This window comes from Mustela putorius, unplaced genomic scaffold, assembly GCF_011764305.1.
Source record: "Mustela putorius furo isolate JIRA1106 unplaced genomic scaffold, ASM1176430v1.1 tig00003988_pilon_pilon_pilon, whole genome shotgun sequence".
Taxonomy (NCBI): Eukaryota; Metazoa; Chordata; class Mammalia; order Carnivora; family Mustelidae; genus Mustela; species Mustela putorius.
In genome coordinates, this window is record NW_025422127.1 from 1,451,188 (window position 1) to 1,473,541 (window position 22,354).

General features: G+C 42.5%; 1 protein-coding gene across 1 annotated transcript; it reads right to left on the minus strand.

The window, feature by feature from the left end:
* Positions 1-149: 149 nt before the first annotated feature.
* Positions 150-20,295, minus strand: PYM1 (PYM homolog 1, exon junction complex associated factor). The gene is made up of 3 exons (XM_013046218.2): positions 19,850-20,295; positions 1,467-1,560; positions 150-1,071 (listed from the first exon to the last, which is right to left on the minus strand). The coding sequence occupies exons 1-3, from the start codon at positions 19,881-19,883 to the stop codon at positions 588-590; spliced, it is 612 nt and encodes a 203-aa protein (XP_012901672.1). The 5' UTR covers positions 19,884-20,295; the 3' UTR covers positions 150-587.
* Positions 20,296-22,354: the final 2,059 nt, after the last annotated feature.

Genomic DNA, 22,354 nt, shown 5'->3' on the forward strand with positions numbered 1-22,354 from the left:
TAAAAATTAAAAGGAATATTACTCCCAACACTTGTTTTCCAGTACCAAACTGAGGGAGATAAAACACCTACTAGAAGCCTAGATGCTGAAAAGAGAGGGACAAAGTCAGATATGTTGTCTACTTGAGTTTATTCTGTTCTTAAAAAAAAAAAAAAAAAAAAAAAAAAAAAAAAAAAAACCGGAGGTGAGGAATGGAGGGAGAAATAACCCATAAACACTGTGAACAGGAACCAAGACTCCAAGACTTGGGTGTACTCCCCCTACCCTCGACCTCAGTTCTCCAAGAGTCCCACCCACCCAATTCTCTTTTCAACAAGACACCCAAATCAGCAGCAAAGGTACCTGGGGTAGTCACTGAGATTTTCAACACTGGGAATGGGAGGGAGAAAAGTCCAAAAAATAGGAGTTGGGAAGAAGAGGGAAGGAATGACGGCGAGGCTAGGCTCTGGAGGACGGAGTTGGACCATGAGAGGTGGAACTGAGTCAGTATGGGGGGTCCCCCTCCTGACTGCTGCTGCCCACATTCCTCAGGACCCCAGAGAGCCCCATGGTTTGTTCTGCAGTCCATTCCCTACTCCCCAAAGGCCTCACAGGCCCAGCTCCAAGTCCTCGAGCTCCTCCTCTAGCGCCCTCCTCCTCGCTAGCTTCTCCAGCTGCTCTTTGCTGGGCTGGCTGATCTCCCCAGCCTGGATCCGCTGCTGCAGCTCTTCCACCTGCCGAAGCTTCTTCTTTAGGTTCTTTATCTTCTTGGCCTTCTCAGTGGTGACAGCTGAGTCAGGCTGGTCAGAGGCAGCTGTAGGGGCTGCCCGGGAGCCCTGGGGAGCAGTGGGGACTTGGGCAGTCTCTCCCAAAGACACCTTATCGAGAGTCCGGCTCAAGGCCTCTGCCTCCCCCTTCTCCTGCTGCTGCCGCCGCTTCTCCTTCCGCTTCAGGTTGCGTTTGGCTGTCTTGGAGAGGCCTGGTTCCCCTCCTTCAGGCCTGGATGGGGTGACAGGAGCAGTGGCCTCGGGGCTCAGACCTGGAGGCAGTTCTGGTTTACTCTTGAAAAACTTCACATACTTGTTCTCATACCTGCAGGGAAGAGAGGTCAACAGTTTCAAAGAAACACTGACTTCTGGAGCCCTTTTCTTAAACCTTCTAATCACTTCATCCATTTCACTTTCTTGCTTCCTTCCTCTCCTGTGGTCCCTTTCCAATTTCCCCCTGTTCTGCAGGCTGTGGGAAGGTCTCCAGGTCTCAAAGTTCTCTCTGTCTGAATGTTGTTTGGAGGTTCCAAAGAACAGAAGCCATAGGAACAGGACTAGGCACTTTAAACCCCCTCACTCATTCCTGAATCCCAGCCCCCTCTCTTCTTCTTTCTCAGATAGTTGCTCCCTCCTTCCATTTCCCAGGGTCTTGGGATCAGGAGATTCTTCTTTTCTGTAGGGACCCCATTAAGTACCCCCTCCTCACGCCTAACCACGCACACTGGGACCTCCTCCTGGGGCACATAGCCTTCTTTCACCCTCCGTTGCTTGCGCCAGGTCCCGTCAGGTCGTTGTGTTGAAGCGATGTATTTGCCTGCAATGAGAGAATTAAATTAGACAGTTATTCTTCCTAATTTTCAAATATTTCCGAATCTGAAAGAATCCATGAATGCACACAGCCTTCCTCAGCCCCCATCCAGCCACTAAATGCAACCACGAAGGCGTCCTTTTCTCTCATCAACCTTCAATTCCCCATCTCATCATTATTCATTGAGTAACCAAACACTGTATCATACACCAGCCCTGTACCCAGGAGTTTTTGTTTTATTTTAAAGATTTTATTTATTTATTTGACAGAGAGAGATCACAAGTAGGCAGAGGCAGGCAGAGAGTGAGAGAGGGAAGCAGGCTCCCCGCTGAGCAGAGAGCCCGATGCAGGACTCGATCCCAGGACCCTGAGATCATGACAGGAGCCGAAGGCAGCGGCTTAACCCACTGAGCCACCCAGGTGCCCCAGAGTTTTTTTTTTTTTAAGGATTTTATTCATTCACTTCAGAGAGTGAAGAGAGCATGCTTGTCAGGGGAAGGACAGAGAGAATCTTTAAGCAGACTCTGTGCTGGGCGCAGAGCCCTATGTGGGGTTCGGTCTCACTACCCTGAGATCATGACCTGAGCCAAAACCAACAGTTGAACACTTAACCGAATGAGCCACTCAGGTGCCACAGGAGTTTCCATTTTTACCTGGGCCACCCAGGTGCCCCAGGAGTTCCTATATTCTATTTTTAATTTGGCTGGCAAAATAGGACAGGCAGAGAAGAAGAGTTTAAAAAAGAAAAAAAAAAACAAACACAAGACAATAGCATGGGGGCATCCAATAACTGAGTAAAAAGCCAAAAGGGGGCAAAAACAAGAACTACAGGAAGCAGAAATGACTGGAGATATAGAGAGGGTAAGTTTAATTAAAATGGGTCATGAAGGAGCACCTGAGTGGCTCAGTGGGTCAAAGCCTCAGCCTTCGGCTCAGGTCATGATCTCAGGGTCCTGGAATCGAGCCCCGCATCGGGCTCTCCGCTCAGCAAGGAGCCTGCTTCTCCCTCTCCCTCTCCCTGCCTCTCTGCCTACTTGTGATCTCTGTCTGTCAAATAAATAGATAAAATCTTAAAAAAAAAAAAAAAGGGTCATGAAAAACAAGTCAACTTTTAAGGATCCGTACTTCACATGTAAAAGCACCAGTACGTAGGACATATGTAAAGGATCTTTGTTGCTGCGTAACTTAAAATAGGAAAAACCAAAAGCATCTTGTCTGGCCATCAACAGATGACTGCCTGAATATATGCAGACCATCCACACGATGGAACACCATGCTGTTATGAGAAAGAGTGTCAGATATAAATGCGCTCACTCTGGCTTGAATGGTGCTTATGATATACTAAGTGAAAAAGCAAGTTGCAAGGCAATGTGTAGAGAGTAATTATTCTCAAAGTTTTTTCTTTCAGAATCCCTTTCACTCTTATTTTGTAATATTATCCATTTTACTATGCAATATTAAAAAACAAAAAACAGCAGTGCCTGGGTGGCTCAGTTGGTCAAGTGTCCAACTCTTGGGTTTGGTTCAAGTCATGCTCTCAGGGCCATGGGATGGAGCCATGTGTCAGGCTCCAAGCTCAGCAGGGAGTCTGCTTGAGATTCTCTCCCTCTGCTCCCCTCCAAATAAATAAATATATCTCAAAACAAAACAAATAGGGTGCCTGAGTAGCATAGTCAGTTAAGCATCCAACCCTTGGTTTTGGCTCGGGTGGCAGTCTGGGGGTCAAGAGATTGAGACCCTACATCAGGCTCAAAGCTCAGCTTGGAGTCGGCTTGAGGTTGTCTCTTCCTCTGCCCCTCCTGGTCATGGTCTCTCTCTCTCTCTCTCTCTTTAAAATAAATAAATAAATCTTAAAAAAAATATATTCATTAATCTGATCAGAAAAATCTTCACTGGGAAGCTCTCAAGTTCACAGCAGCAAATACAAGTTTTCCAGAATTCTTATTTTTACTTGAAGGCTTGAATTTTACCACTGGCAACAAACAGTGTCAGTTGTTTTCCTTGAAATGATAAGCTCACTTCCTTCCCTTCAGGAAAATGCCTAGCAGATACCCAGTTCTCAATTATGAGTTTTCAGTGTTTTTTTTTTATGTAAAAATAGTGTTCCACAGAAAGGACGCCTGTTTAGCTTGCAACTTATGGACAACTGTGCCAGTGCTTTTCCTTAAGACTCCACCTTACTTCAATATGCAGCCAAGTGTTTCATCCTTCCTTCCCATTTAGTCCACAGAGAATATTAAAAAGATGAGGAACTTTCAGTTATAAAACGAGTAAGTTCTGGGGAATCTAAGCATGGTAACCATCCTTAACAGAGAACCATACGGTATACTTCATAGTTGCTATGAGAGTAGACCTTAACAACAACAAAACGGTAATTTTGTGAAGGATGTGTTAACTGATCTTATTATGGTAAACATTTCACTATACATATATCATATCATCACACTGCATACCTTAAACCTACACAATGTTCTATGTCAAATATATTTCAATAAAGCTGGAAAAAAGTAAAAAGATGTGTAATCAAGGGTCAGGGTTTAACAAAATTTGTAAATCTTAGTGTATAATCAAGGCTATTCTTAAGTGAAACTGGCATTATTTACTGCAAGCATGCAGCAGTGAAGAGCACAGTGAGTGGGAGTTGGTGTACCCACCTTGATTAGTGCCAAGGGACCAGCAGTTTTATCCACCTTTGCTTTTGCACCCTCAGAGCAAATGTCAACCCAGCAAAAAAAAAAAAAAAAAAAAAAGGACAACTAACATCTTAGTATATGATAAAAAATAGTTATGCTTGCAGACCTCTTGAAACTGTCTTAGGGAACCCCCAAGGGTCCTGGACAACACTGTTGAGAACTGCTGATGTAAGGTACACTCCCAATCTTGTTGGGGCACGGAGCAGCACTTAACAGGCCATTCAGTTTACACACAGGGGCAAGGAGAAAGGTGTGGAAGGACACATACCAAAGATACCAAGCCTTTAATGCTGGTTATCTTAAGAGGGGCAACCTGGAAGAAGAGGTAATAGAAACCATTAACCATTAATATATATACTTTCTGTCCTCATAGATATCTTTATTTATACCATTAGTATGTTTTTAGAAATCTTATATATACATATATATTATGTGTTGTGTTGTGTTTTTTTGTTTTGTTTTTTAAGTAGGCTCCACATCCTACATGGGGCTTGAACTCACAACCCTGAGAAGAAATCACATGCTCCATCAATTAAACCAACCTGGTGCCCCATGCATTACTTTTTTTTTTTTCTTTTTAAGTATTACTTTTGTAAAAAGAAAGATTTGTAAAAGAAAAGTAAAAAGTCAAGCCTAGAGGTGCTTGGGCGGTTCAGTAGGTTAAGCATCTGCCTCTGGCTCAGGTTATAATCCTAGGGTCCTAGGATTGAGCCCAAACCCCATGTCAGGCTTTCTGCTCATGGGAAGCCTGTTTCTCTCCCTCCCTTTGCTTGCTGCTCCCCTGCTTGTGCTCCCCCTCTATCAAATAATAAAATCTTTTTTAAAAAAGTCAAGTCTAGGTCTTTACATGTGGATTATATATTGTTCCATGAATTGGCTTTTTGTTCAAAATGCAAGTATCAATTAATTAAAACTAAAAAAAAATTGTTAAAGAAAATGGGTAAGATCTGACAGGTAGAAGAGACAGGACAAAGAACAAGCAAGCAGGGCGCCTGGGTGGCACAGTGGGTTGAGCCGCTGCCTTCGGCTCAGGTCATGATCTCAGGGTCCTGGGATCGAGTCCCACATCCGGCTCTCTGCTCAGCAGGGAGCCTGCTTCCTCCTCTCTCTCTCTGCCTGCCTCTCTGCCTACTTGTGATCTCTCTCTGTCAAATAGATAAATAAAATCTTTAAAAAAAATTAAAAAAAAAGAACAAGCAAGCAAAGAAAGTCATGGATGTGGAAAGGGACGTGGAGTATTTAGAAAACACAAAGAGGAGTCCGGGTGAATCAGATAGTTCATGTTAGGGAATAAGAAAAAAATGGGGCCAGATCTTGGAAAGCCTTCAACACAACATCAAGGAATTTAAAGGTTATCTGGTGAGTAAAAGAAAGGCACTGAGGATATTTCCTGCTTAAAGCAACAGTTTAAAGATAAGAGTATAAACTGAAGAATGAAAAAGCTGAGGCTTCATGGAGGGAGGATGACTGGAGCTGGGCTTTAAAGAAAGAGACAAACTCACCTAAGTAAACGAGGCAGAATGGATTCAAAATAGAAGCTCATCCTAAAACAAATGCACACGTGGGAACGGAGATGACATGTTCAGGATATGGTGGCTGAGTCAGAGGGCTGGTGTAAAGCTAATGAGCAGGGGATGCTCAGACATTGAAACACCAGCTAAGGAGTTTAATATCTGGTACATGGCATGCATTCAATAAACATTTGTCCAATGAGTGACTCTTTTATCCAAAGCAGTGTTTTAGGGCAATTAATCCGGCAGGATGAAAAGGTGAATTGGCAAGGAAAACCCTGGAGACTCAGGAAACCAGTTAGGGGGGAAAAGGGTGCGATAACCCTGGCATGAGAGACAGAATTGGCTGAAACAGTGAGAAGGGAAAGGAAGAGACCGCCAGACAAATCTTATTAGCAAAGAATCCACAACACCTGGGTAATTGGCTAAAGTAAAAAATAATTCAACACATTTAATAATTCCAACCTTGAGAATACAGCATAAGGAAATACTTCCAACAGTAAAAAACAAAAACAGAAAAAGAAGAAAGGGAGAGGTAATCATGGGTAAATTATGGCATTATCTATAAAGAACTAAAAATTAAAAACAAACTTCAAGTCCAGGTATACAGGAACAGTGTAGAATATATCCAATAAAAATGATAATAGGGGCACCTGGTTGGCTCAGTCAGAAGTGTGTGACTCTTTTTTTTTTTTTTTTGAAGATTTTATTTATTTATTTGACAGAGATCACAAGTAAGCAGAGAGACAGGCAGAGAGAGAGGAGGAAGCAGGCTCCCCGCTGAGCAGAGCCAGATGCGGGGCTGGATCCCAGGACCTGGGATCATGACCTGAGCCGAAGGCAGCGGCTTTAACCCACTGAGCCATTCAGGCGTCCCAGAAGTGTGTGACTCTTGATCTCGGGGTGGCAAGTTCAAGTCCCATATTGGGTGTACAGATTACTTAAAAATAAATAAATAAACTTTAAAGAGACATGACATAATTTTAACAAACGATAATAAAATTTTAAATTTTAAGGTGACATAATATGAAACACAATGAAACTATATAAATATACCATGATTTCAATTATTAAATATGTTTTGTATATTTTTAAGTTTAGAAAAGAATGTGCAATATGAAAAGTTGTCGGGTGATTAGATTATAAATAATCTTTTATTTTTAAAGATGTTATTTATTTGTCAGAGAGAGAGAGACAGGCAGAGGAGGAAGCATGCTCCTGGGAGCAAGGAGCCCAATGTAGTACTTATCCCAGGATTCTAGGATCATGACCTTATCTGAAGGTGGACAGTTAACCCACTGAGTCACCCAGGCATCCCATAATCTTTCTTTCTAAGAATGCCCATTAATATTGATATATTGTAGGTTTTATTTTTTTTAAAGATTTATTTATTTACTTGAGAAAGAGAGAGAGAGGCATGAGTGGGGAAAGGGTCTGAGGGAGAAGCAGATTCATGGCTGAGCAGGGAGCCCAATGTGAGACTGGATCCCAGGACTCTGGGATCATGACCTGAGCTGAAGGCAGTCGCTTAACCAACTGAGCCACTCAGGTGCCCATACTGTAGGTTTTAAAAGTCTCTCATTTTGGGGTGCCTGAGTGGCTCAGTCGTTAAGCCTCTGCCTTTGGCTCAGGTCATGATCAGATCAAAAGCGTACAACTTTTGATCTTGGGATTGTGCGTTCAAGCCCCATGTTGGGTGTGGAAATAATTAAAAATTTTTTTTTCTAGACTTTATATTCTTTTTTTTTTTTTTAGATTTGAGAGAGACAAAGACCACGCAAGAGCAGGGGATGAGGGAGGGGAGAGGGAGAAATGGACTCCCTGCTGAGCAGGTGCCTGACCAGGGTTGGGGGGAGGGGGGCATCTTCATCCCAGGACCCTGAGAACATGGCCTGAGCCTAAGGCAGATGCTTAAACAACTGACTCACCCAGGAGACCCCCCAAATAAAATCTTTTTTAAAAAATCTAATTTTAGGGGCACCTGGGTGGCTCAGTGGGTTAAGTCGCTGCCTTTGGCTCAGGTCATGATCTCAGGGTCCTGGGATCGAGCCCCGCATCGGGCTTTCTGCTCAGCAGGGAGCCTGCTTCCCTTCCTCTCTCTCTCTCTGCCTGCCTCTCTGCCTACTTGTGATCTCTGTCTGTCAAATAAATAAATAAAATCTTAAAAAAAAAATCTAATTTTAGGTTTCAAACAAATGGTTTGGAGAACAGGTACACAACAGAGAGTGAAGTTACTTTTGACCCCTGGTGATTTAAAAAGATTCTGTGGAGGACACAGACCTGTTGTAATCTTTGGAAGATGAGAGGATTGAGACAGGGAATGGGGAATGTGGTTACGAGATAGAGAAGTATTTTAGGCATGCGGGACTAGGCAAAGGGACAAATCAAACTAGTCAGGACTCTGCTTAAAATTCTGGATTCCTATTGCCTTCAGGGTATTTACATGGAGGATGGGACTACAAAAAAGGCCTTGCTAGTCTCCTCTCTCAGCACTTAGTCACTTACACTCTATTCCAGCCACTGAATATTTATTCACAAATCTTACCAGACCTGTGTCTCTGATGTCTATGCATTTTTGCTTTGGCTTCCTTTGGCGTGGAATAGATTTTCCTTGATTCTTATCTTAGTTAATTCCTACTGGTCTTTAAAGGTCAAGTTCAAGTATAAACTCCTCAGTGAAGTCTTCCCTGACCTTCCCACCCCAAGCCAGGTTAAAAGTAGCCCTTTATGTAACACCTTGGTGCACAGCACCTGTTTTGGCCTTTATCATGCTCTAATGTTTAACATAATTGCATTCTTTCCTGAGAGCAGAGACTTTGTCTTTGATCTCTGAGGCAAAGGGACTAGTCTATAGAAGGCTGTAATTATTTCGGATTAATAAATAAAGATGGGCGCCTGCCTGGCTCAGTTGGTAGACCATGTGATTCTTGATCTTGGGGTTGCAAGTTCAAGCCCAACATTGGGTACAAAGATTACTTAAAAATAAAATCTTTTTTTTCTTTTAAATATTTTATTTATTTATTTGACAGAGAGAAATCACAAGTAGTCAGAGAGGCAGGCAGAGAGAGAGGGAAGCAGGCTCCCCGCTGAGCAGAGAGCCCAATGCGGGACTCGATCCCAGGACCCCGAGATCATGACCTGAGCCGAAGGCAGCGGCTTAACCCACTGAGCCACCCAGGTGCCCCTAAAAATAAAATCTTAAAAAAAAAAAAAAAACTCTTTTAAAAAAATAATTTAAGCATCATACTAGAGAACATGAACCTAGTATAATTTGGGCAAAAAGCATATGTAATGAGAAAAGAGACTAGAAGTAAATTAGTCAGAATATGGAAGGTATCCAATCTCTCTTGAGTTTGGAGTTAAGCTTCAGACTGTGGGAGAACACTGAAGGCCAAAAGCAGAGTACACAGGATCTGCTCAAAGCAGTGCTTAAGGATTAACATCAAAATGTATAATAGAAACTAAAAGTAGAACAAATGAAAATAATAGTCACCACAGAGAAAAACTGATTTAGATCATCTCTATGGGTATTGAAAGGAAAATGAAAGAGAAATTCATTATGAAGAAGTCAATAGGGCCAAAAGACTGCCAAGATTTGAATTAGAGAGACGAGGTAATTGAAACTGCTATAATGGGTTTAATCTGGTGCTTTTCACATGTATTCTCTTATTTTTTACAACATACCTGTGGGTAAATTGGGCAAATGGTAATAATATTTATTCACACATGGATTTTAAATGTTTATTGAGCACTGGGTGTTGTGCCAGGCACTGTAACAGCAGTTAGGGATACAACAATGAACAAAGCATGCAAGGGTCCTGTCTTTTTGTACCATGCATTCTAGTAAGGAAGAAAGGTAATAAAAAAGACCACAAATAAACTAATTACAGTATCACTTGTGAATGTGCAAAATTTAGAGGACAAAAATCACCGATCCAATACCTGAAACTAATACAATACTGTAAATTATACTGGAATTAAAACAAACAACATGCGACAACATGGATGGAACTAGAGCGTATCATGCTTAGCGAAATAAGTCAAGCGGAGAAAGACAACTATCATATGATCTCCCTGATATGAGGAAGTGGTGATGCAACATGGGGGCTTAAGTGGGTAGAAGAAGATTCAATGAAACAAGATGGAATCGGGAGGGAGACAAACCATAAGTGACTCTTAATCTCATAAAACAAACTGAGGGTTGCTGGGGGGAGGGGGTTTGGGAGAAGGGGGTGGGATTATGGACATTGGGGAGGGTATGTGCTTTGGTGAGTGCTGTGAAGTGTGTAAACCTGGTGATTCACAGACCTGTACCCCTGGGGATAAAAATATATGTTTATAAAAAATAAAAAAATAAAAAAATAAAACACAAAGAAAGTCTAGAGAAGATGACAACTTTGTGAAAATAACTAATTCTAGACAGGCAGTGTTTTACGTGAAATTAAGGAGGAAAGGACAATACTCGAAACATATATTTAAGATAACTGCACAAAGATTATAGTTCAAGGCTTAAGACAAGTAACAGTGGAATGTGAGAAAAGACATGGCAGAAGCTTCTTGAATGGCTATCCTAACTGGAAGCCCTGAGATGCAGATAGCCCATTATCCTCTTGGTTCCATTCTCTGTCCTTCATGTCCTTTCATTCAGAGGTAAAGTGAAAATGAAGGGAGTGGTTTGGAGATTCCTACCCTAGAACTCAAAACCAAGGGCAGGATATCAGGATTGTCAGGTAGCGCCCTTGAGAATGTCAGAAACACAGATTAGAGATTGCTACCACAAAACATGGTAAATTCAGCTATTCTCTCACATCTGCTGTTTTGTAATCCTTAATCTGTTGCCTTAAACTGTAAAAGAGCCTTATTTTGGGGGGGGTGGCAGGAACACAGTGAAGAGACAAGACAGAAAACAAGGCCTGAGAGAACTCTAAGGGGTTAGGCTGAAGCGACTGTTCAATCCTTGTGACCTGTTTCAATAAAGGAGATCTGTATGACAAATCTGAGCCTGGGGATGATCTTAGGGCCAAGAATTATAATTATACAGTTTCTAAAACCTGGGGAAAATACAGAAAGAGAAGATCCAATATGGAGAAATGACCTTGGAAAAACGGTCATGATTATCTTCCTCAAGAAAGAAAAGGTGTCAGCAGTCACAGAAAACAACTGTAGGAGAGCAGAACCAGGACAGTGTTATGCCATGGAGACCAAAAGAGTTTTAAGGGCAGCTGATTAAGGGTATTAAATAATGCACAGAGATTAAGGAAAAGGAAAATGGAGAAGAAAAAAAAAATTGGCAATTTGGAAATTTCTAGTTATCTTTAAGAATATAGCTTCAGAAAAGCAGAGTAGTCAGAAACCAGACTACAAATTAATTAAAAGGATAAACACTTATTGAAAGCTTCCCATGAGAAAAGTATCCTAGTAAATGCTACAGGGATTATCAAGAGGGAGTAAAATGATCCCTACTTTAAAGCAATTTGGGCAACTGCGTGGTTCAGTCGGTTAAGCGGTTGCCTTTGGGTCAGGTCATGATCCCAGGGTTTGGGATTGAGCCCCACGTCAGGCTCTTTGCTCAGCAGGGAGCCTGCTTCTCCTTCTCCCTCTGCCTGCTGCACAACCCCCACCCCGCTTGTGCTCTCCCTCTGTCAAATGAATAAATAAAATCTTTTTTAAAAAATCAAGCAATTTACAGTCTAAGGAAGAGGGTGGACAAGTTAGGCAAGGACTAAAACAAAAATATAAATGTCTTAGGTATCTTAAGAGACACTGATACATACTGGTACCAGATTTCAAGAGACTAAATAATCACACTCTGTTTGATGGGGGAAGGTGACAAAAAATCAGAATTTCAGGGACCCAACCTTAAATACTAGGTAGTAACAGTAGTACAATAACAAACCAGTGGCTGATATTTCTGTGGGCAGAGAAAGGAAGGGAAAGGGCCTAAGAGGAGTAACAACAAGCAAAATCATTAGCAGTGGAAAACTCACAGTATGCTAAGAACAGTTAGGAAAGAGCATTGATTAATAAGTGGCTCCATTGCATCAGAAACTTTACATATATTACTCTATTGAATCTAGACATTGGGTAGATATTATCATCTACAGCTAAGATTAAGAGTCCTTAAGAGGTTAAAGATGGGTCCAAGATCACAAAGGCACAATGCTATTCCACCTGTCTTACACCACATAGCCCAGTTTCACTGGGAATTATAGACAGAGACCTAGTATGTGGTGATACTATACTGAAAAGTGGGTGGCACTCATATTAAAGAGCATATCTAAGAGCAAATGGTATATATGTAAATTTCATGATCAACTCCAAAAAGAAAATAGCAGCTACCAAACAATGAGAAATTTAATAGCTTGCCCAAAGTTATGGTCAGTAAGCTACAGAATTCAAACCCAGGCTATGCTCCAAAAGCTGTACATTTTATACTACTTCTGCATATTGTGTTATAAATGAAAAAGATACAAAAATGTTCAACCTCACTAATAATAATTAAAAAATTATAAAACAATAAAATAAAATTTCCATTTGTCAGAGTAGTAGAATTTTTGAAGATAAGAACACCAGTGTGGTCAAAGATGTCATTAAATCAGCATAGTCATATACTGGGTGGTAAAACCCTTTAGAAAGCCATCTGGCTAACACAGCAAGACAATAAAGGTAATCCTATAGTTTCCCAAAGCTTTTGTTATTTAAAATACTATTTCCGTATGATAATAAAAGTTACCCCCCAAAATCATTAAATAAGTTTGGCCAATTATGGGTTAAACATAGGAAAGCAATTTTATCGGCAAGACTTAATGTGTTCTTATTCACGTGACTACTCACAATGGGAGTGTGATTTACAGTTTTCCCAGATTTATTTGACCACAGGAACCTTATTTATTTATTTGCTATTTATTTTGTTTTTACTTATTTTGTAGCATATCTTATAGGACTACTAAGCATTCCGAGGATCATATTTTGGGAAATATAGCTATTTGCTTTGATCCCAATTATATAAAATATAGATAAGCTACATATGTACACAGAAAAACTAAAAGGAATTGTAATTATAGTTATCTTTGGGTTCTAGAATTACCAAATATGCGTGTGACTTGTATTTTTATACTGCTTACAAAAACATTTTCCAAGGTTCCTACAATCAATATGAATTAAATCAATAAATGCTTATTCCCTATAACCCAGTAATTCTATTTCTGGGAACTCAATCCTAAGAAAATAACCCCAAATGCAGGCAAAAAATTATGCACAAAAATATTCACAGAATTCTTCTAACAAAAATACTGGAAACAATCTAAAAGTTCAGTAACAGGGATGACTGGGTGGCTCAGTCAGTTAAATGTCTGCCTTTGGCTCAGGTCAGAGTCCTGGGATCCAGTCCCACATCAGGCTCTTTGCTCAGCACAGAGCCTGCTTCTCCCTCTGCTCTTCCCCCACTCATGTTTTCTCTCTCTTTCTCTGACAAATAAATAAAATCTTTAAAAATAAATAAATAAATAAAATACAAGTTCAATAACAGAAGAAACATAAGAGAAAGCGCATGCCTAAGCAATAAAACACTCTGCCAATATTTTATTTTTTTTATTTTTTTTTTATGATTTTATTTATTTATTTGTTAGAGAGCGAGAGCGAGAGCGAGCACAGGCAGACAGAGAGGCAAGCAGAGTCAGAGGGAGAAGCAGGCTCCCTGCAGAGCAAGGAGCCCAATGTGGGACTCGATCCCAGGACGCTGGGATCATGACCTGAGCCGAAGGCAGCCGCTCAACCAACTGAGCCACCCAGGCATCCCACTGCCAATATTTTAAAACTCTAGTTTTCAAAGAATTTCTAATAGCAAGGAAAAATATTTATAGCATAAGGTTAAATGAAAAGGCAAAATATAATTATATATACCATCTAATTAAAAAATGTTTTAAAGGAGCGCCAGGTTGGCTCAGTGGGTTAAGCCTCTGCCTTCGGCTCAGGTCATGGTCTCAGGGTCCTGGGATTGAGCCCCGCATTGGGCTCTCTGCTCAGCAGGGAGCCTGCTTCCTCCTCTCTCTGCCTGCCTCTCTGCCTACTTGTGATGTCTCTGTGTCAAATAAAATAAATAAAATCTTTTAAAAAATAGAAAAAAAAATTTAAAAATGTTTTAAAAATGCACAGAAAAGGGGCGCCTGAGTGGCTCAGTGGGTTGTCTCTGCCTTTGTCTCAGGTCATAATCTCAGGGTCCTGGGATCAAGACCGCATTACCACATTGGGCTCTCTGCTCAGCAGGGAGCCTGCTTCCTCCTTTCTCTCTCTGCCTCTGCCTACTTGTGATCCTGTCAAGTGAATAAATAAAATCTTTTTTTAAAAGTGCACAGATGGGCACCTGGGTGGCTCAGTGGGTTAAGCCTCTGCCTTCGGCTCAGGTCATGATCCCAGCATACTGGGATTGAGCCCCCTATCAGGCAGGAAGCCTGCTTCTCCTTCTCCCACTCCCCCCGGCTTGTCAAAATCCCTCTCTTGCTGTGTCTCTCTCTGTCAAATAAATAAATAAAATCTTTTTTTTTTTTTCCTAAATGCACAGAAAAAATAAAGATCAGAAGGATATGTCCCAAATTAAATAGAAGACTCTGGGTGAATGATTTATATTGAACAAAAATTACATAAATAAATCTGTACTTAAGGAACAGTAATCTGGCAACAGTGTGTCATATGAACTGGAACAGAGAGAGAGAGACTGGAGATAGGACAACTATTTAGGAGGTCACAGCAATATTTTCAGGATAAAGGAAAATAGAATTTTATCAAGGATGAAGAAGGACTCAAGTACTATGCTTGATACTTTGCATATATAATCTCTTCTGATCCATACAATAATCCTTACGAACAGTAATACTTACAGAACCATTTGCTGGGCACTTTGTATGTGCCAGAAATGTACATCCTTTCATTTAAATTTTAATTCTCACAATAATACTATGTGGTAAGAGTTATTATTCCAATTTCATTGATGAGTGCTTGCTTTGGCAGCACATATACCAATTTCATTGATGAGAAGACTAAAACTTAGATTCCTAAGGTTTAAAATTCCCAAGGCCATGTACCTGACAAGTATTGAAGAAGGGATAAGGATATCGGCAGTGGGAACAGAAGAATGACATTTTGACAACTAGTGTATGGCAGGGGATGGGGAAAGAGAGGAATAAAAGATGATGCAACAAATAAAATACCTAGTGCTCTGATCTTGGTTTCTTGATACTATTCTCTAGTGAAAGGAATAGGGGCTCCTTGGAGAAAGGCTGATTCTAGGACTGGAACAGGAAATAAAAAGACGAGCCTGGAGCATCTTCTAGCGCCAGAAAGTAAGGAAGAGCTAAAAAAACAAAAACAAAAACCTACACTGTTGGGGGTATGTTAAAGGGACATAGGGCCAACTAAAATTTTCCAATGTCCAAAGCTGGAACATTTGAGCAATAAAATAAATAGTAGATTATAACCTAAAATCCATACTGCTATAAACAAATGATTGAATAAATAAATGGAGAAGAGATAAATCTGCAGAAAAATTCCAAATAACATGTATAAATACTCCATCCTTAAGGAAGGAAGTATAACTTCCCTCTTTATGGGCCATGAATAGAGACTTCTATCTCAAGTGCAGTATGAAAAAGATAAGGGAAATAAGGGTAACTTTACTGTGGAGAAACCTTACAAACACTACTTCAGCCAAGTGATCATGGTCATATCAACAGTAAAAAAATCGTTATGGAGCACCTGGGTGGCTCAGTGGGTTAAAGCCTCTGCCTTCGGCTCGGGTCATGATCCCAGGGTCCTGGGATAGAGCCCCACATCGGGCTCTCTGCTCAGCGGGGAGCCTGCTTCCCTTCCTCTCTTTGTCTGCCTCTCTGTCTACTTGTAATCTCTGTCAAATAAAGAAATAAAATCTTTAAAAAAAAATCGTTATGATAGGTACCCCTGATATGATGAAAATGTCACTTTTCCTCTGAGGTTGTACACCAAAAACACATAACCCCAGTCTAATCATGAGAAAAACATCAGACAAATTCCAAAAGAGAGGCATCCTATAAAATACTTGACTAGTATTCCTCAAAACTATCAAGGTCATCAAAAACAAGGAATAGTCTGAGAAACTGTTCACAGCCAAAAGGAGCTTAAGGAGACGTGAAAACTAAAAGCAATGTGGTATCTGGGATGGGAACCTGGAACAGAAAAGAAAGTTAGGTGAAAACTAAGGAACTCTGAATAATGTACAGACTATAATTAATAATAATGGATCAGGGGCACCTGGGTAGCTCAGTCGGTTAAGCAGCTGTCTTTGGCTCAGGTCATGACCCTAGGGTTCTGGGAATAGAACCCATCAGGCTCCTTGCTCAGCAGGGAACCTGCTTCTCTCTCTGCCTGCCACTCCCTCTGCTTGTGCTTTCTTCCTTTCTCTGACAAATAAATAAAATCTTAAAAAAAAAAGTATCAGTATCAGTTCATTAATTGTAATAATGGCACCCTTATGAAGTGAGATGTTAATAATAGGAGAAACTGAGTGTAACATATATGGGAATTGTACCATCTTCCCAAGTTTTCTATAAATCTAATACTGTTCTAAAAAGTAAAGTCTATTTAAAATTAAAAAGGGTGGGGGCACCTGGGTGGCTCAGTGGTTTAAGCCTTTGCCTTCGGCTCAGGTCATGATCTTAGGGTCCTGGGATTGAGCCCCGCGTCAGGCTCTCTGCTCAGTGGAGAGCCTGCTTCCCCCTCTCTTTCTCTGCCTGCCTCTCTGCCTACTTGTGATCTCTGTCTGTCAAATAAATAAATAAAATCTTTAAAAAATAATTAAATTAAATTAAATTAAAAAGGGTGATGGTGCAAAAAGCTGATCTTGGTTTGGCTAAGTGTCATTAACAGAAATAAGGAAGGAAAAAAATACAATGATTTTGGGCAGACTGACTTTAAGGTATGACAGTATATTTAAGAATGAAAGTTATTGGGCGCCTGGGTGGCTCAGTGGGTTAAGCCGCTGCCTTCGGCTCGGGTCATGATCTCAGGGTCCTGGGATCGAGTCCCGCGTCGGGCTCTCTGCTCAGCAGGGAGCCTGCTTCCTTCTCTCTCTCTCTGCCTGCCTCTCAGTGTACTTGTAATTTCTCTCTGTCAAATAAATAAATGAAATCTTTGAAAAAAAAAAAAAAAAAAAAAAAAAAGAATGAAAGTTATTCGCCCATCAATTAGAAAAGAGAATAGGCGACCAGGAAAAGAGGGTGGCACTAGAAACAAAACTAAAGAATTAAGGGACAAATAAGCAGTAAGGAAATGAAAACAGTATGTGGAAACCTGTTACTCAAGAAATCAGGCTGTGAACAGGAAAGAAATGATAGGCCTTGACTTTTCAATGAAACAGAAAGTTGGGGGGGGGGCAGTGAAGCCATGGTGGGGGAAAAAAGCCATGACGGAATGTAAGCAAAGGAAAAAGAACTGCAGAGAAGCCAGGATCTTGGCAGAAATTAACACTAAGTTTTATTATACTGAATGTGCTAGTTTTGTGCTTTTTCTCTAGCCATGTGCTATGCCCTAGACATTAGAAGCCAAGAAAATAGATGATAAAAAAGTGCTTGCTAAGTATAGATCAAAATAAATGAAGAAAAGCAATGAAGATAGTATCAAAGTAGCTAGTCACCAAGGTCTAGCAGAGCAGCATCAAAGGTAGTCATGAAGGTACTGGTAGATGTAATGAAATGGGAAAGGTCAAGAACCGAAGAAGGGCAAAAAGCAGATTCTCTAGATACCAGAAACAGGTATGTGAAATAGGATGTGAAAAAGTAACTGGTACGGAGGCTAAAGTAAGTGATGGAGAGCACCTAAAGGGGAAGCAGTGTCACAGAGGAAGTCCCGATTACAGTGATTCTGCTGTGCAGCTACTTTTTTGTTTTAAGAATTTATTCATTTATTTGAGAGAGAGAGAGCAAGCAAGCACTGGGAGGAGCAGCGGGAGAGCAACAAGCAGACTGTGCTGAGCCCAAAGCCTGATGCCAGGCTGGATCTCACAGACACTGAGACCACCACCTGAGTTGAAACCAAGAGTGGGACCCCTAACAGACTGAGCCAGCCGGTCGCCCCTGATGTGCAGCTACTTTAAAAATACAAAGAAGGGGTGCCTGGGTGGTTCAGTTGGTTAAGATACCGACTCTTGATGTCAGCTCAGGTCTTGATCTCAGGATTGTGAATCCAAGCTTCAAGTTAAGCTCCACACTGAGCAACGCCTACTTAAGGAAAAAAAAAAATACAAATGACAGTCAACCATCTTGTGCTGAGGAACTATAAGATTAGAGTATTCCAAAGATGCTGGAGAAACAGAATAAGAACAAGAAACACTGGAGGAAAAAGTGTGATGCAATAGTCCTGGGCCCTTGTGGGCAATAAATGATGGCCCTGAGGTTTTAGAGAAAATGCTATAATTGCATGGCGATACCTTCCATAAAGATTAGAGAGACCATGGTAGATTAATAATCTAGAAATAGTAAGAGAAAGCAAAAAAGCAGTGTGATTCCTTCTTCTACATAGCCACAGAGAATAGAAGATACCTCTTAGTAGGAGGGTAGGGTGAAACGTGGTACCTGGATTTTCATGAAATCAGTTTAAAAAGAAAATAGTTGGACGTCTGGGTGGCTCAGTCGGTTAAGTCGCTGCCTTCAGCTCAGGTCATGATCCCAGGGTCCTAGGATGGAGTCCCAATTGGGAGCAGAGAGCCTGCTTCTCTCTCTGCCTCTGCCTGCCACTCTGCCTGCTTGTGCTCTCTCTCTCTATCTCTCTCTCTGACAAATAAATAAATTTTTTAAAAATCTTAAAAAGAAAATAGTTAAAAATAAAGAAAAGTGTACTGGACAATGAGTAATATTTTCAAAGCACACATTAAAAGGAGCCAGTAGATGAAGGACCCACTGAGTAGAGAACTGGAGAAGAGAGGTTCTGTGTACCACTTTGAAATGTGAGGCTGGGGAGAAACAGCAGAGACCTGGCTTGTCCTAAAATACCATAGGAGAGGTGGGCTGAGATGTAAGGAACATGCAAGGTAGCAAAGCAAGAAGCATAAAGGGCACATTTTAAAACACAGCATACAGAGTCAGTTCTACAGAAGATGCACATACACAAGTGAAGGCTACAAAAAACAGTTAACACCTTGCCTTGTAGATTTTATAAATTGCTTTTACATATGCTATCTTATTTGATCGTCACTACGTAGATATTCCTATGCACATTTTTCTAAAGATGAGGAAATTAGGATGGGACAAAACCAGAATGAAAACATTGATTTCAGTTTTCAATACATAGACCGCCATACACAACGGACACTTCAGCACCTCAATCAGCCAGGCCAGAAATTCTTCTCTAACCAGAAGTAACAATGGATTCTATGAATTCGTCAGAGGGCTTGAGAGGCCACACTAGACACCTCCTGTTTGCCTTCTTCCTCCTCAGATCCCTCAACTTTTATCACCATCACCACCAGAGAAAATACAGAAGAGTGATGCCATCAGGAAGAAAACTCAAGCTGAAAGTTATATTAGGTTCTTCTTCCCTTCACACCTCTGAACCTCAGTGACCCAAAATTGAAGACGAGGAAGAGAATGTTAAAAATATTATATAGCAATAAAGAGATCTTTAACAGATACAACTTCGAGAAAGAGAATCAAAACGAAGCTGGGGTAGGGCAGGAGGCAGGTACAGCAGATAGATGGGGGAGGGGAACAGAGGAGGAAAAGCTAGAATTGGAGGGAACTGAGCGTGTAGGAGCTCCCAAGACTGGAGAAACCAAGAGATATGGGATCGCCAGCTACTGGAGAAAAACTAAGGGCCCGTGAGGGTTCTGGAGCAGGGACTTCCACTGAAGGACCCCAGGGTTTGGGTGACCGGAAGCAGAGACCCCCAAACACGAGACCAGAAGGGGGCGCAGGTGACACCCCATAGGAGAGAATGAATGGGGAAGGCGGTCCGGAGGGCGGGGCAAAAGGAGGGGCCCCGGGATGGGCGGGGCACAGACCCCTTTCCAAGTCCGAACCCCTGCCCCGAGAGCCCGGGGAGAAGCGGCTCCGCGCCTCCCGCACTCACCGCCGGTCTCGTCAGTTACATAGGGAGTCGCCATCTTGAAAACGCAAACCACTTCCGGCGTGAGCGGGCTGGGGTCCCGCCCCCCTCCCCACCGGAAGTGGAGTCCCGATCATAGCCAGCCACCATTTTAGTCTTAAAGGGAGAGTACACCATTTCGTGGAAGGAGGTGGAAGAGGCAGAAGGTAGAAGAAGCTAAAGACTTCAATAAATAAAAGCCGTAGGCTCTGTTACTGCCACGGATACCAATATTGGGTGCCTGCTCCGTGTAAAGCAGTCCTCTGGGTGCCGAGAGAAGTTCCGAGGCACGGCCCCTCTCCGTCATCCAGGACCTTCCAGGGAAAAGGGGGCAAGGCCCACCTGTACCCGGAAAGTGGGGCCGAAAACTCAGAATATTCAAGCCTTAGCCTGCACCGAGGTCCCAGAGCGGCTTGGGGAATGGGGCGCGCAAACTCTGGGAACATACTGGGGCGCACCAATGTTGTCAGGGGAGAATGGAAGACCCCCAACTGACCCTCTCTTAGGAAGTGGGGCGGTCGAAATCGCGTGTCAATTGCCCTCGGCTACCCAGCTCAATCCTCGGGACAGAGATCCGCGAGAGGGGCGTGCAAGGCAGAGTGTGCTGCCGGTCGGTCACCTGTCCCCAAAGCCTCAGGGCTGCTGGCGATTTCCACGACCGAGGAGGCGGTGGGCCGGGTTGGGCGGGCAGCCCTGGCTGGCCCTGCCCTTGGGGCGGCCGCCAGGATTCGGGCGGCGTGGTGAGGACAGACCAAGTTTGCTCTGGCCTTCGACCCCGGGAACCTCCTCAGGCAGGGCCCCGGGGTCAGAGGGCAGAGTGAAGGCTTCGGGGCGGAGCCAGTTAATATTCTAATGAACCTCGTCCAGGTCTGGGCGCTGGGGATCCAATGTTAGTGTATGTGCTGCCGAAGCGAGCATGGGCGCTGGGGATCCAAAGCCGGGCAACTCGCCAATAGTCGGGGCTTGTATGGTCACTCCCTTTGCAGTCCGGCCCGCCCCGTGCCTCCCTATTCTTTAGAGGAACCCTAGTGTTTTCCCTCCCCCGCTCTTCTCAGCCACTGTCGTTCCTTAAGGGCTAAATCCTGCTAAACTAGTTTACCCTACAGCCTGGGAGTGGCCGGCTGCAGGTTCCTCTCCTCAGGTGTTGGCTCTCCCAACTACGTTGTTTTTTGTTTTTTGTGGGGTTTTTTTCCCCCTTTTTGATTGTTTTACCTTCCTCCAAATTTCCCACTTTGGCTTAGGCTAATGTCCAACTCTACCGCTGGAACCCGTAGAGAGGGGCAAATATTAGTGACTACCTCTAGCTGTGTGCCCACTTAAAAAATAAAAAGGTGAGAGTAATGACTGACCAGGAACTTCCTAAAGCTTTGACATGAAGCTTTTGAAGTTTTCTCAGGTCACAGCTTGTCTTCCATCCCATGCTTTACCTTCTGACTTCCACCAGAGGCCCAACTCAAAGGTCTCAAAAAGACTCGTTTTAAAACTGATTTGCATTCCATACACACTTATTGCAAGTGTTCTAATACTGCCATTCTTAACCCCTACTCTCTTTCAACAATGTGCTTCGGGCTCACTGAGTCAGCATCCTGTCCTTAGCCTTGTTACTAATGATTATCACAGGTGAGAGTGTGGGCTTAAACCTTTAGAGGGATATGTTGCACCTTTCTGCAAGAGTGAATCCTAAAGTGGCCCCTGTCCACCACCAACCTTAACCCTCCCTCCCCTTGTGCCGCTAGACATTTCGCCTCTGTTCTGGGTTGGACAGGAAGTGAAACTCAATTGTCTTCCCAGCAGACCTGACTGGGACCCAGCCCTGAGCCCCGGATGTGCCCCCCCCACCCCACACAAACACACACCCTGTGAAGGAAGAGGAGAAACAAGAGGCTGGGGAGAACAAGGCTGTTGTTTTTTCCTTTCCCTTTGTTCATTGCGGTTTCTTTCTTTCTGATTTTTGTGATGTGGTTGATTAAAGAAATGAGCACCTGGAACAGTAGGCATTATACGCCTCCTCCTTAGATGTTTCTTGGCCTTTCTTCCCCTCCTACCCTCACCAATAACTGACGATGTATGATGGACCACAGATCTTAAAGAAGACACAAAGAAGCTTTGGGTATGACAGATTTCATCCTATTCCTTAGAGAGATCACCCCGGGCCCCACTTTGAAGTCTCAAAAAAAAAAAAAAGACAACCTTAACAGGAGCAATTTAAGTGCAAGTAGAGACATATCCAAGGATGGAGTGAAAAACACAGGTCATATGTAATGTGTTATCACCACTAGCATTGTTTGCAAGCAAAGCTGAATGCCTTAAGGTTTAGTATCATTCTAGATGAGAGAAAACTGCAAGAGGTGCTAGGAGACTTGTTCTTTCTTATATTTTGTATGTTTAGGATAGCTTAGAGTGGGGAGGCTTTACACATACACATACACACACACACCAAGCCACTCTTTACTGCAGTCCTTAAGTTGTGCTTTGGCTGTCTACAGAACC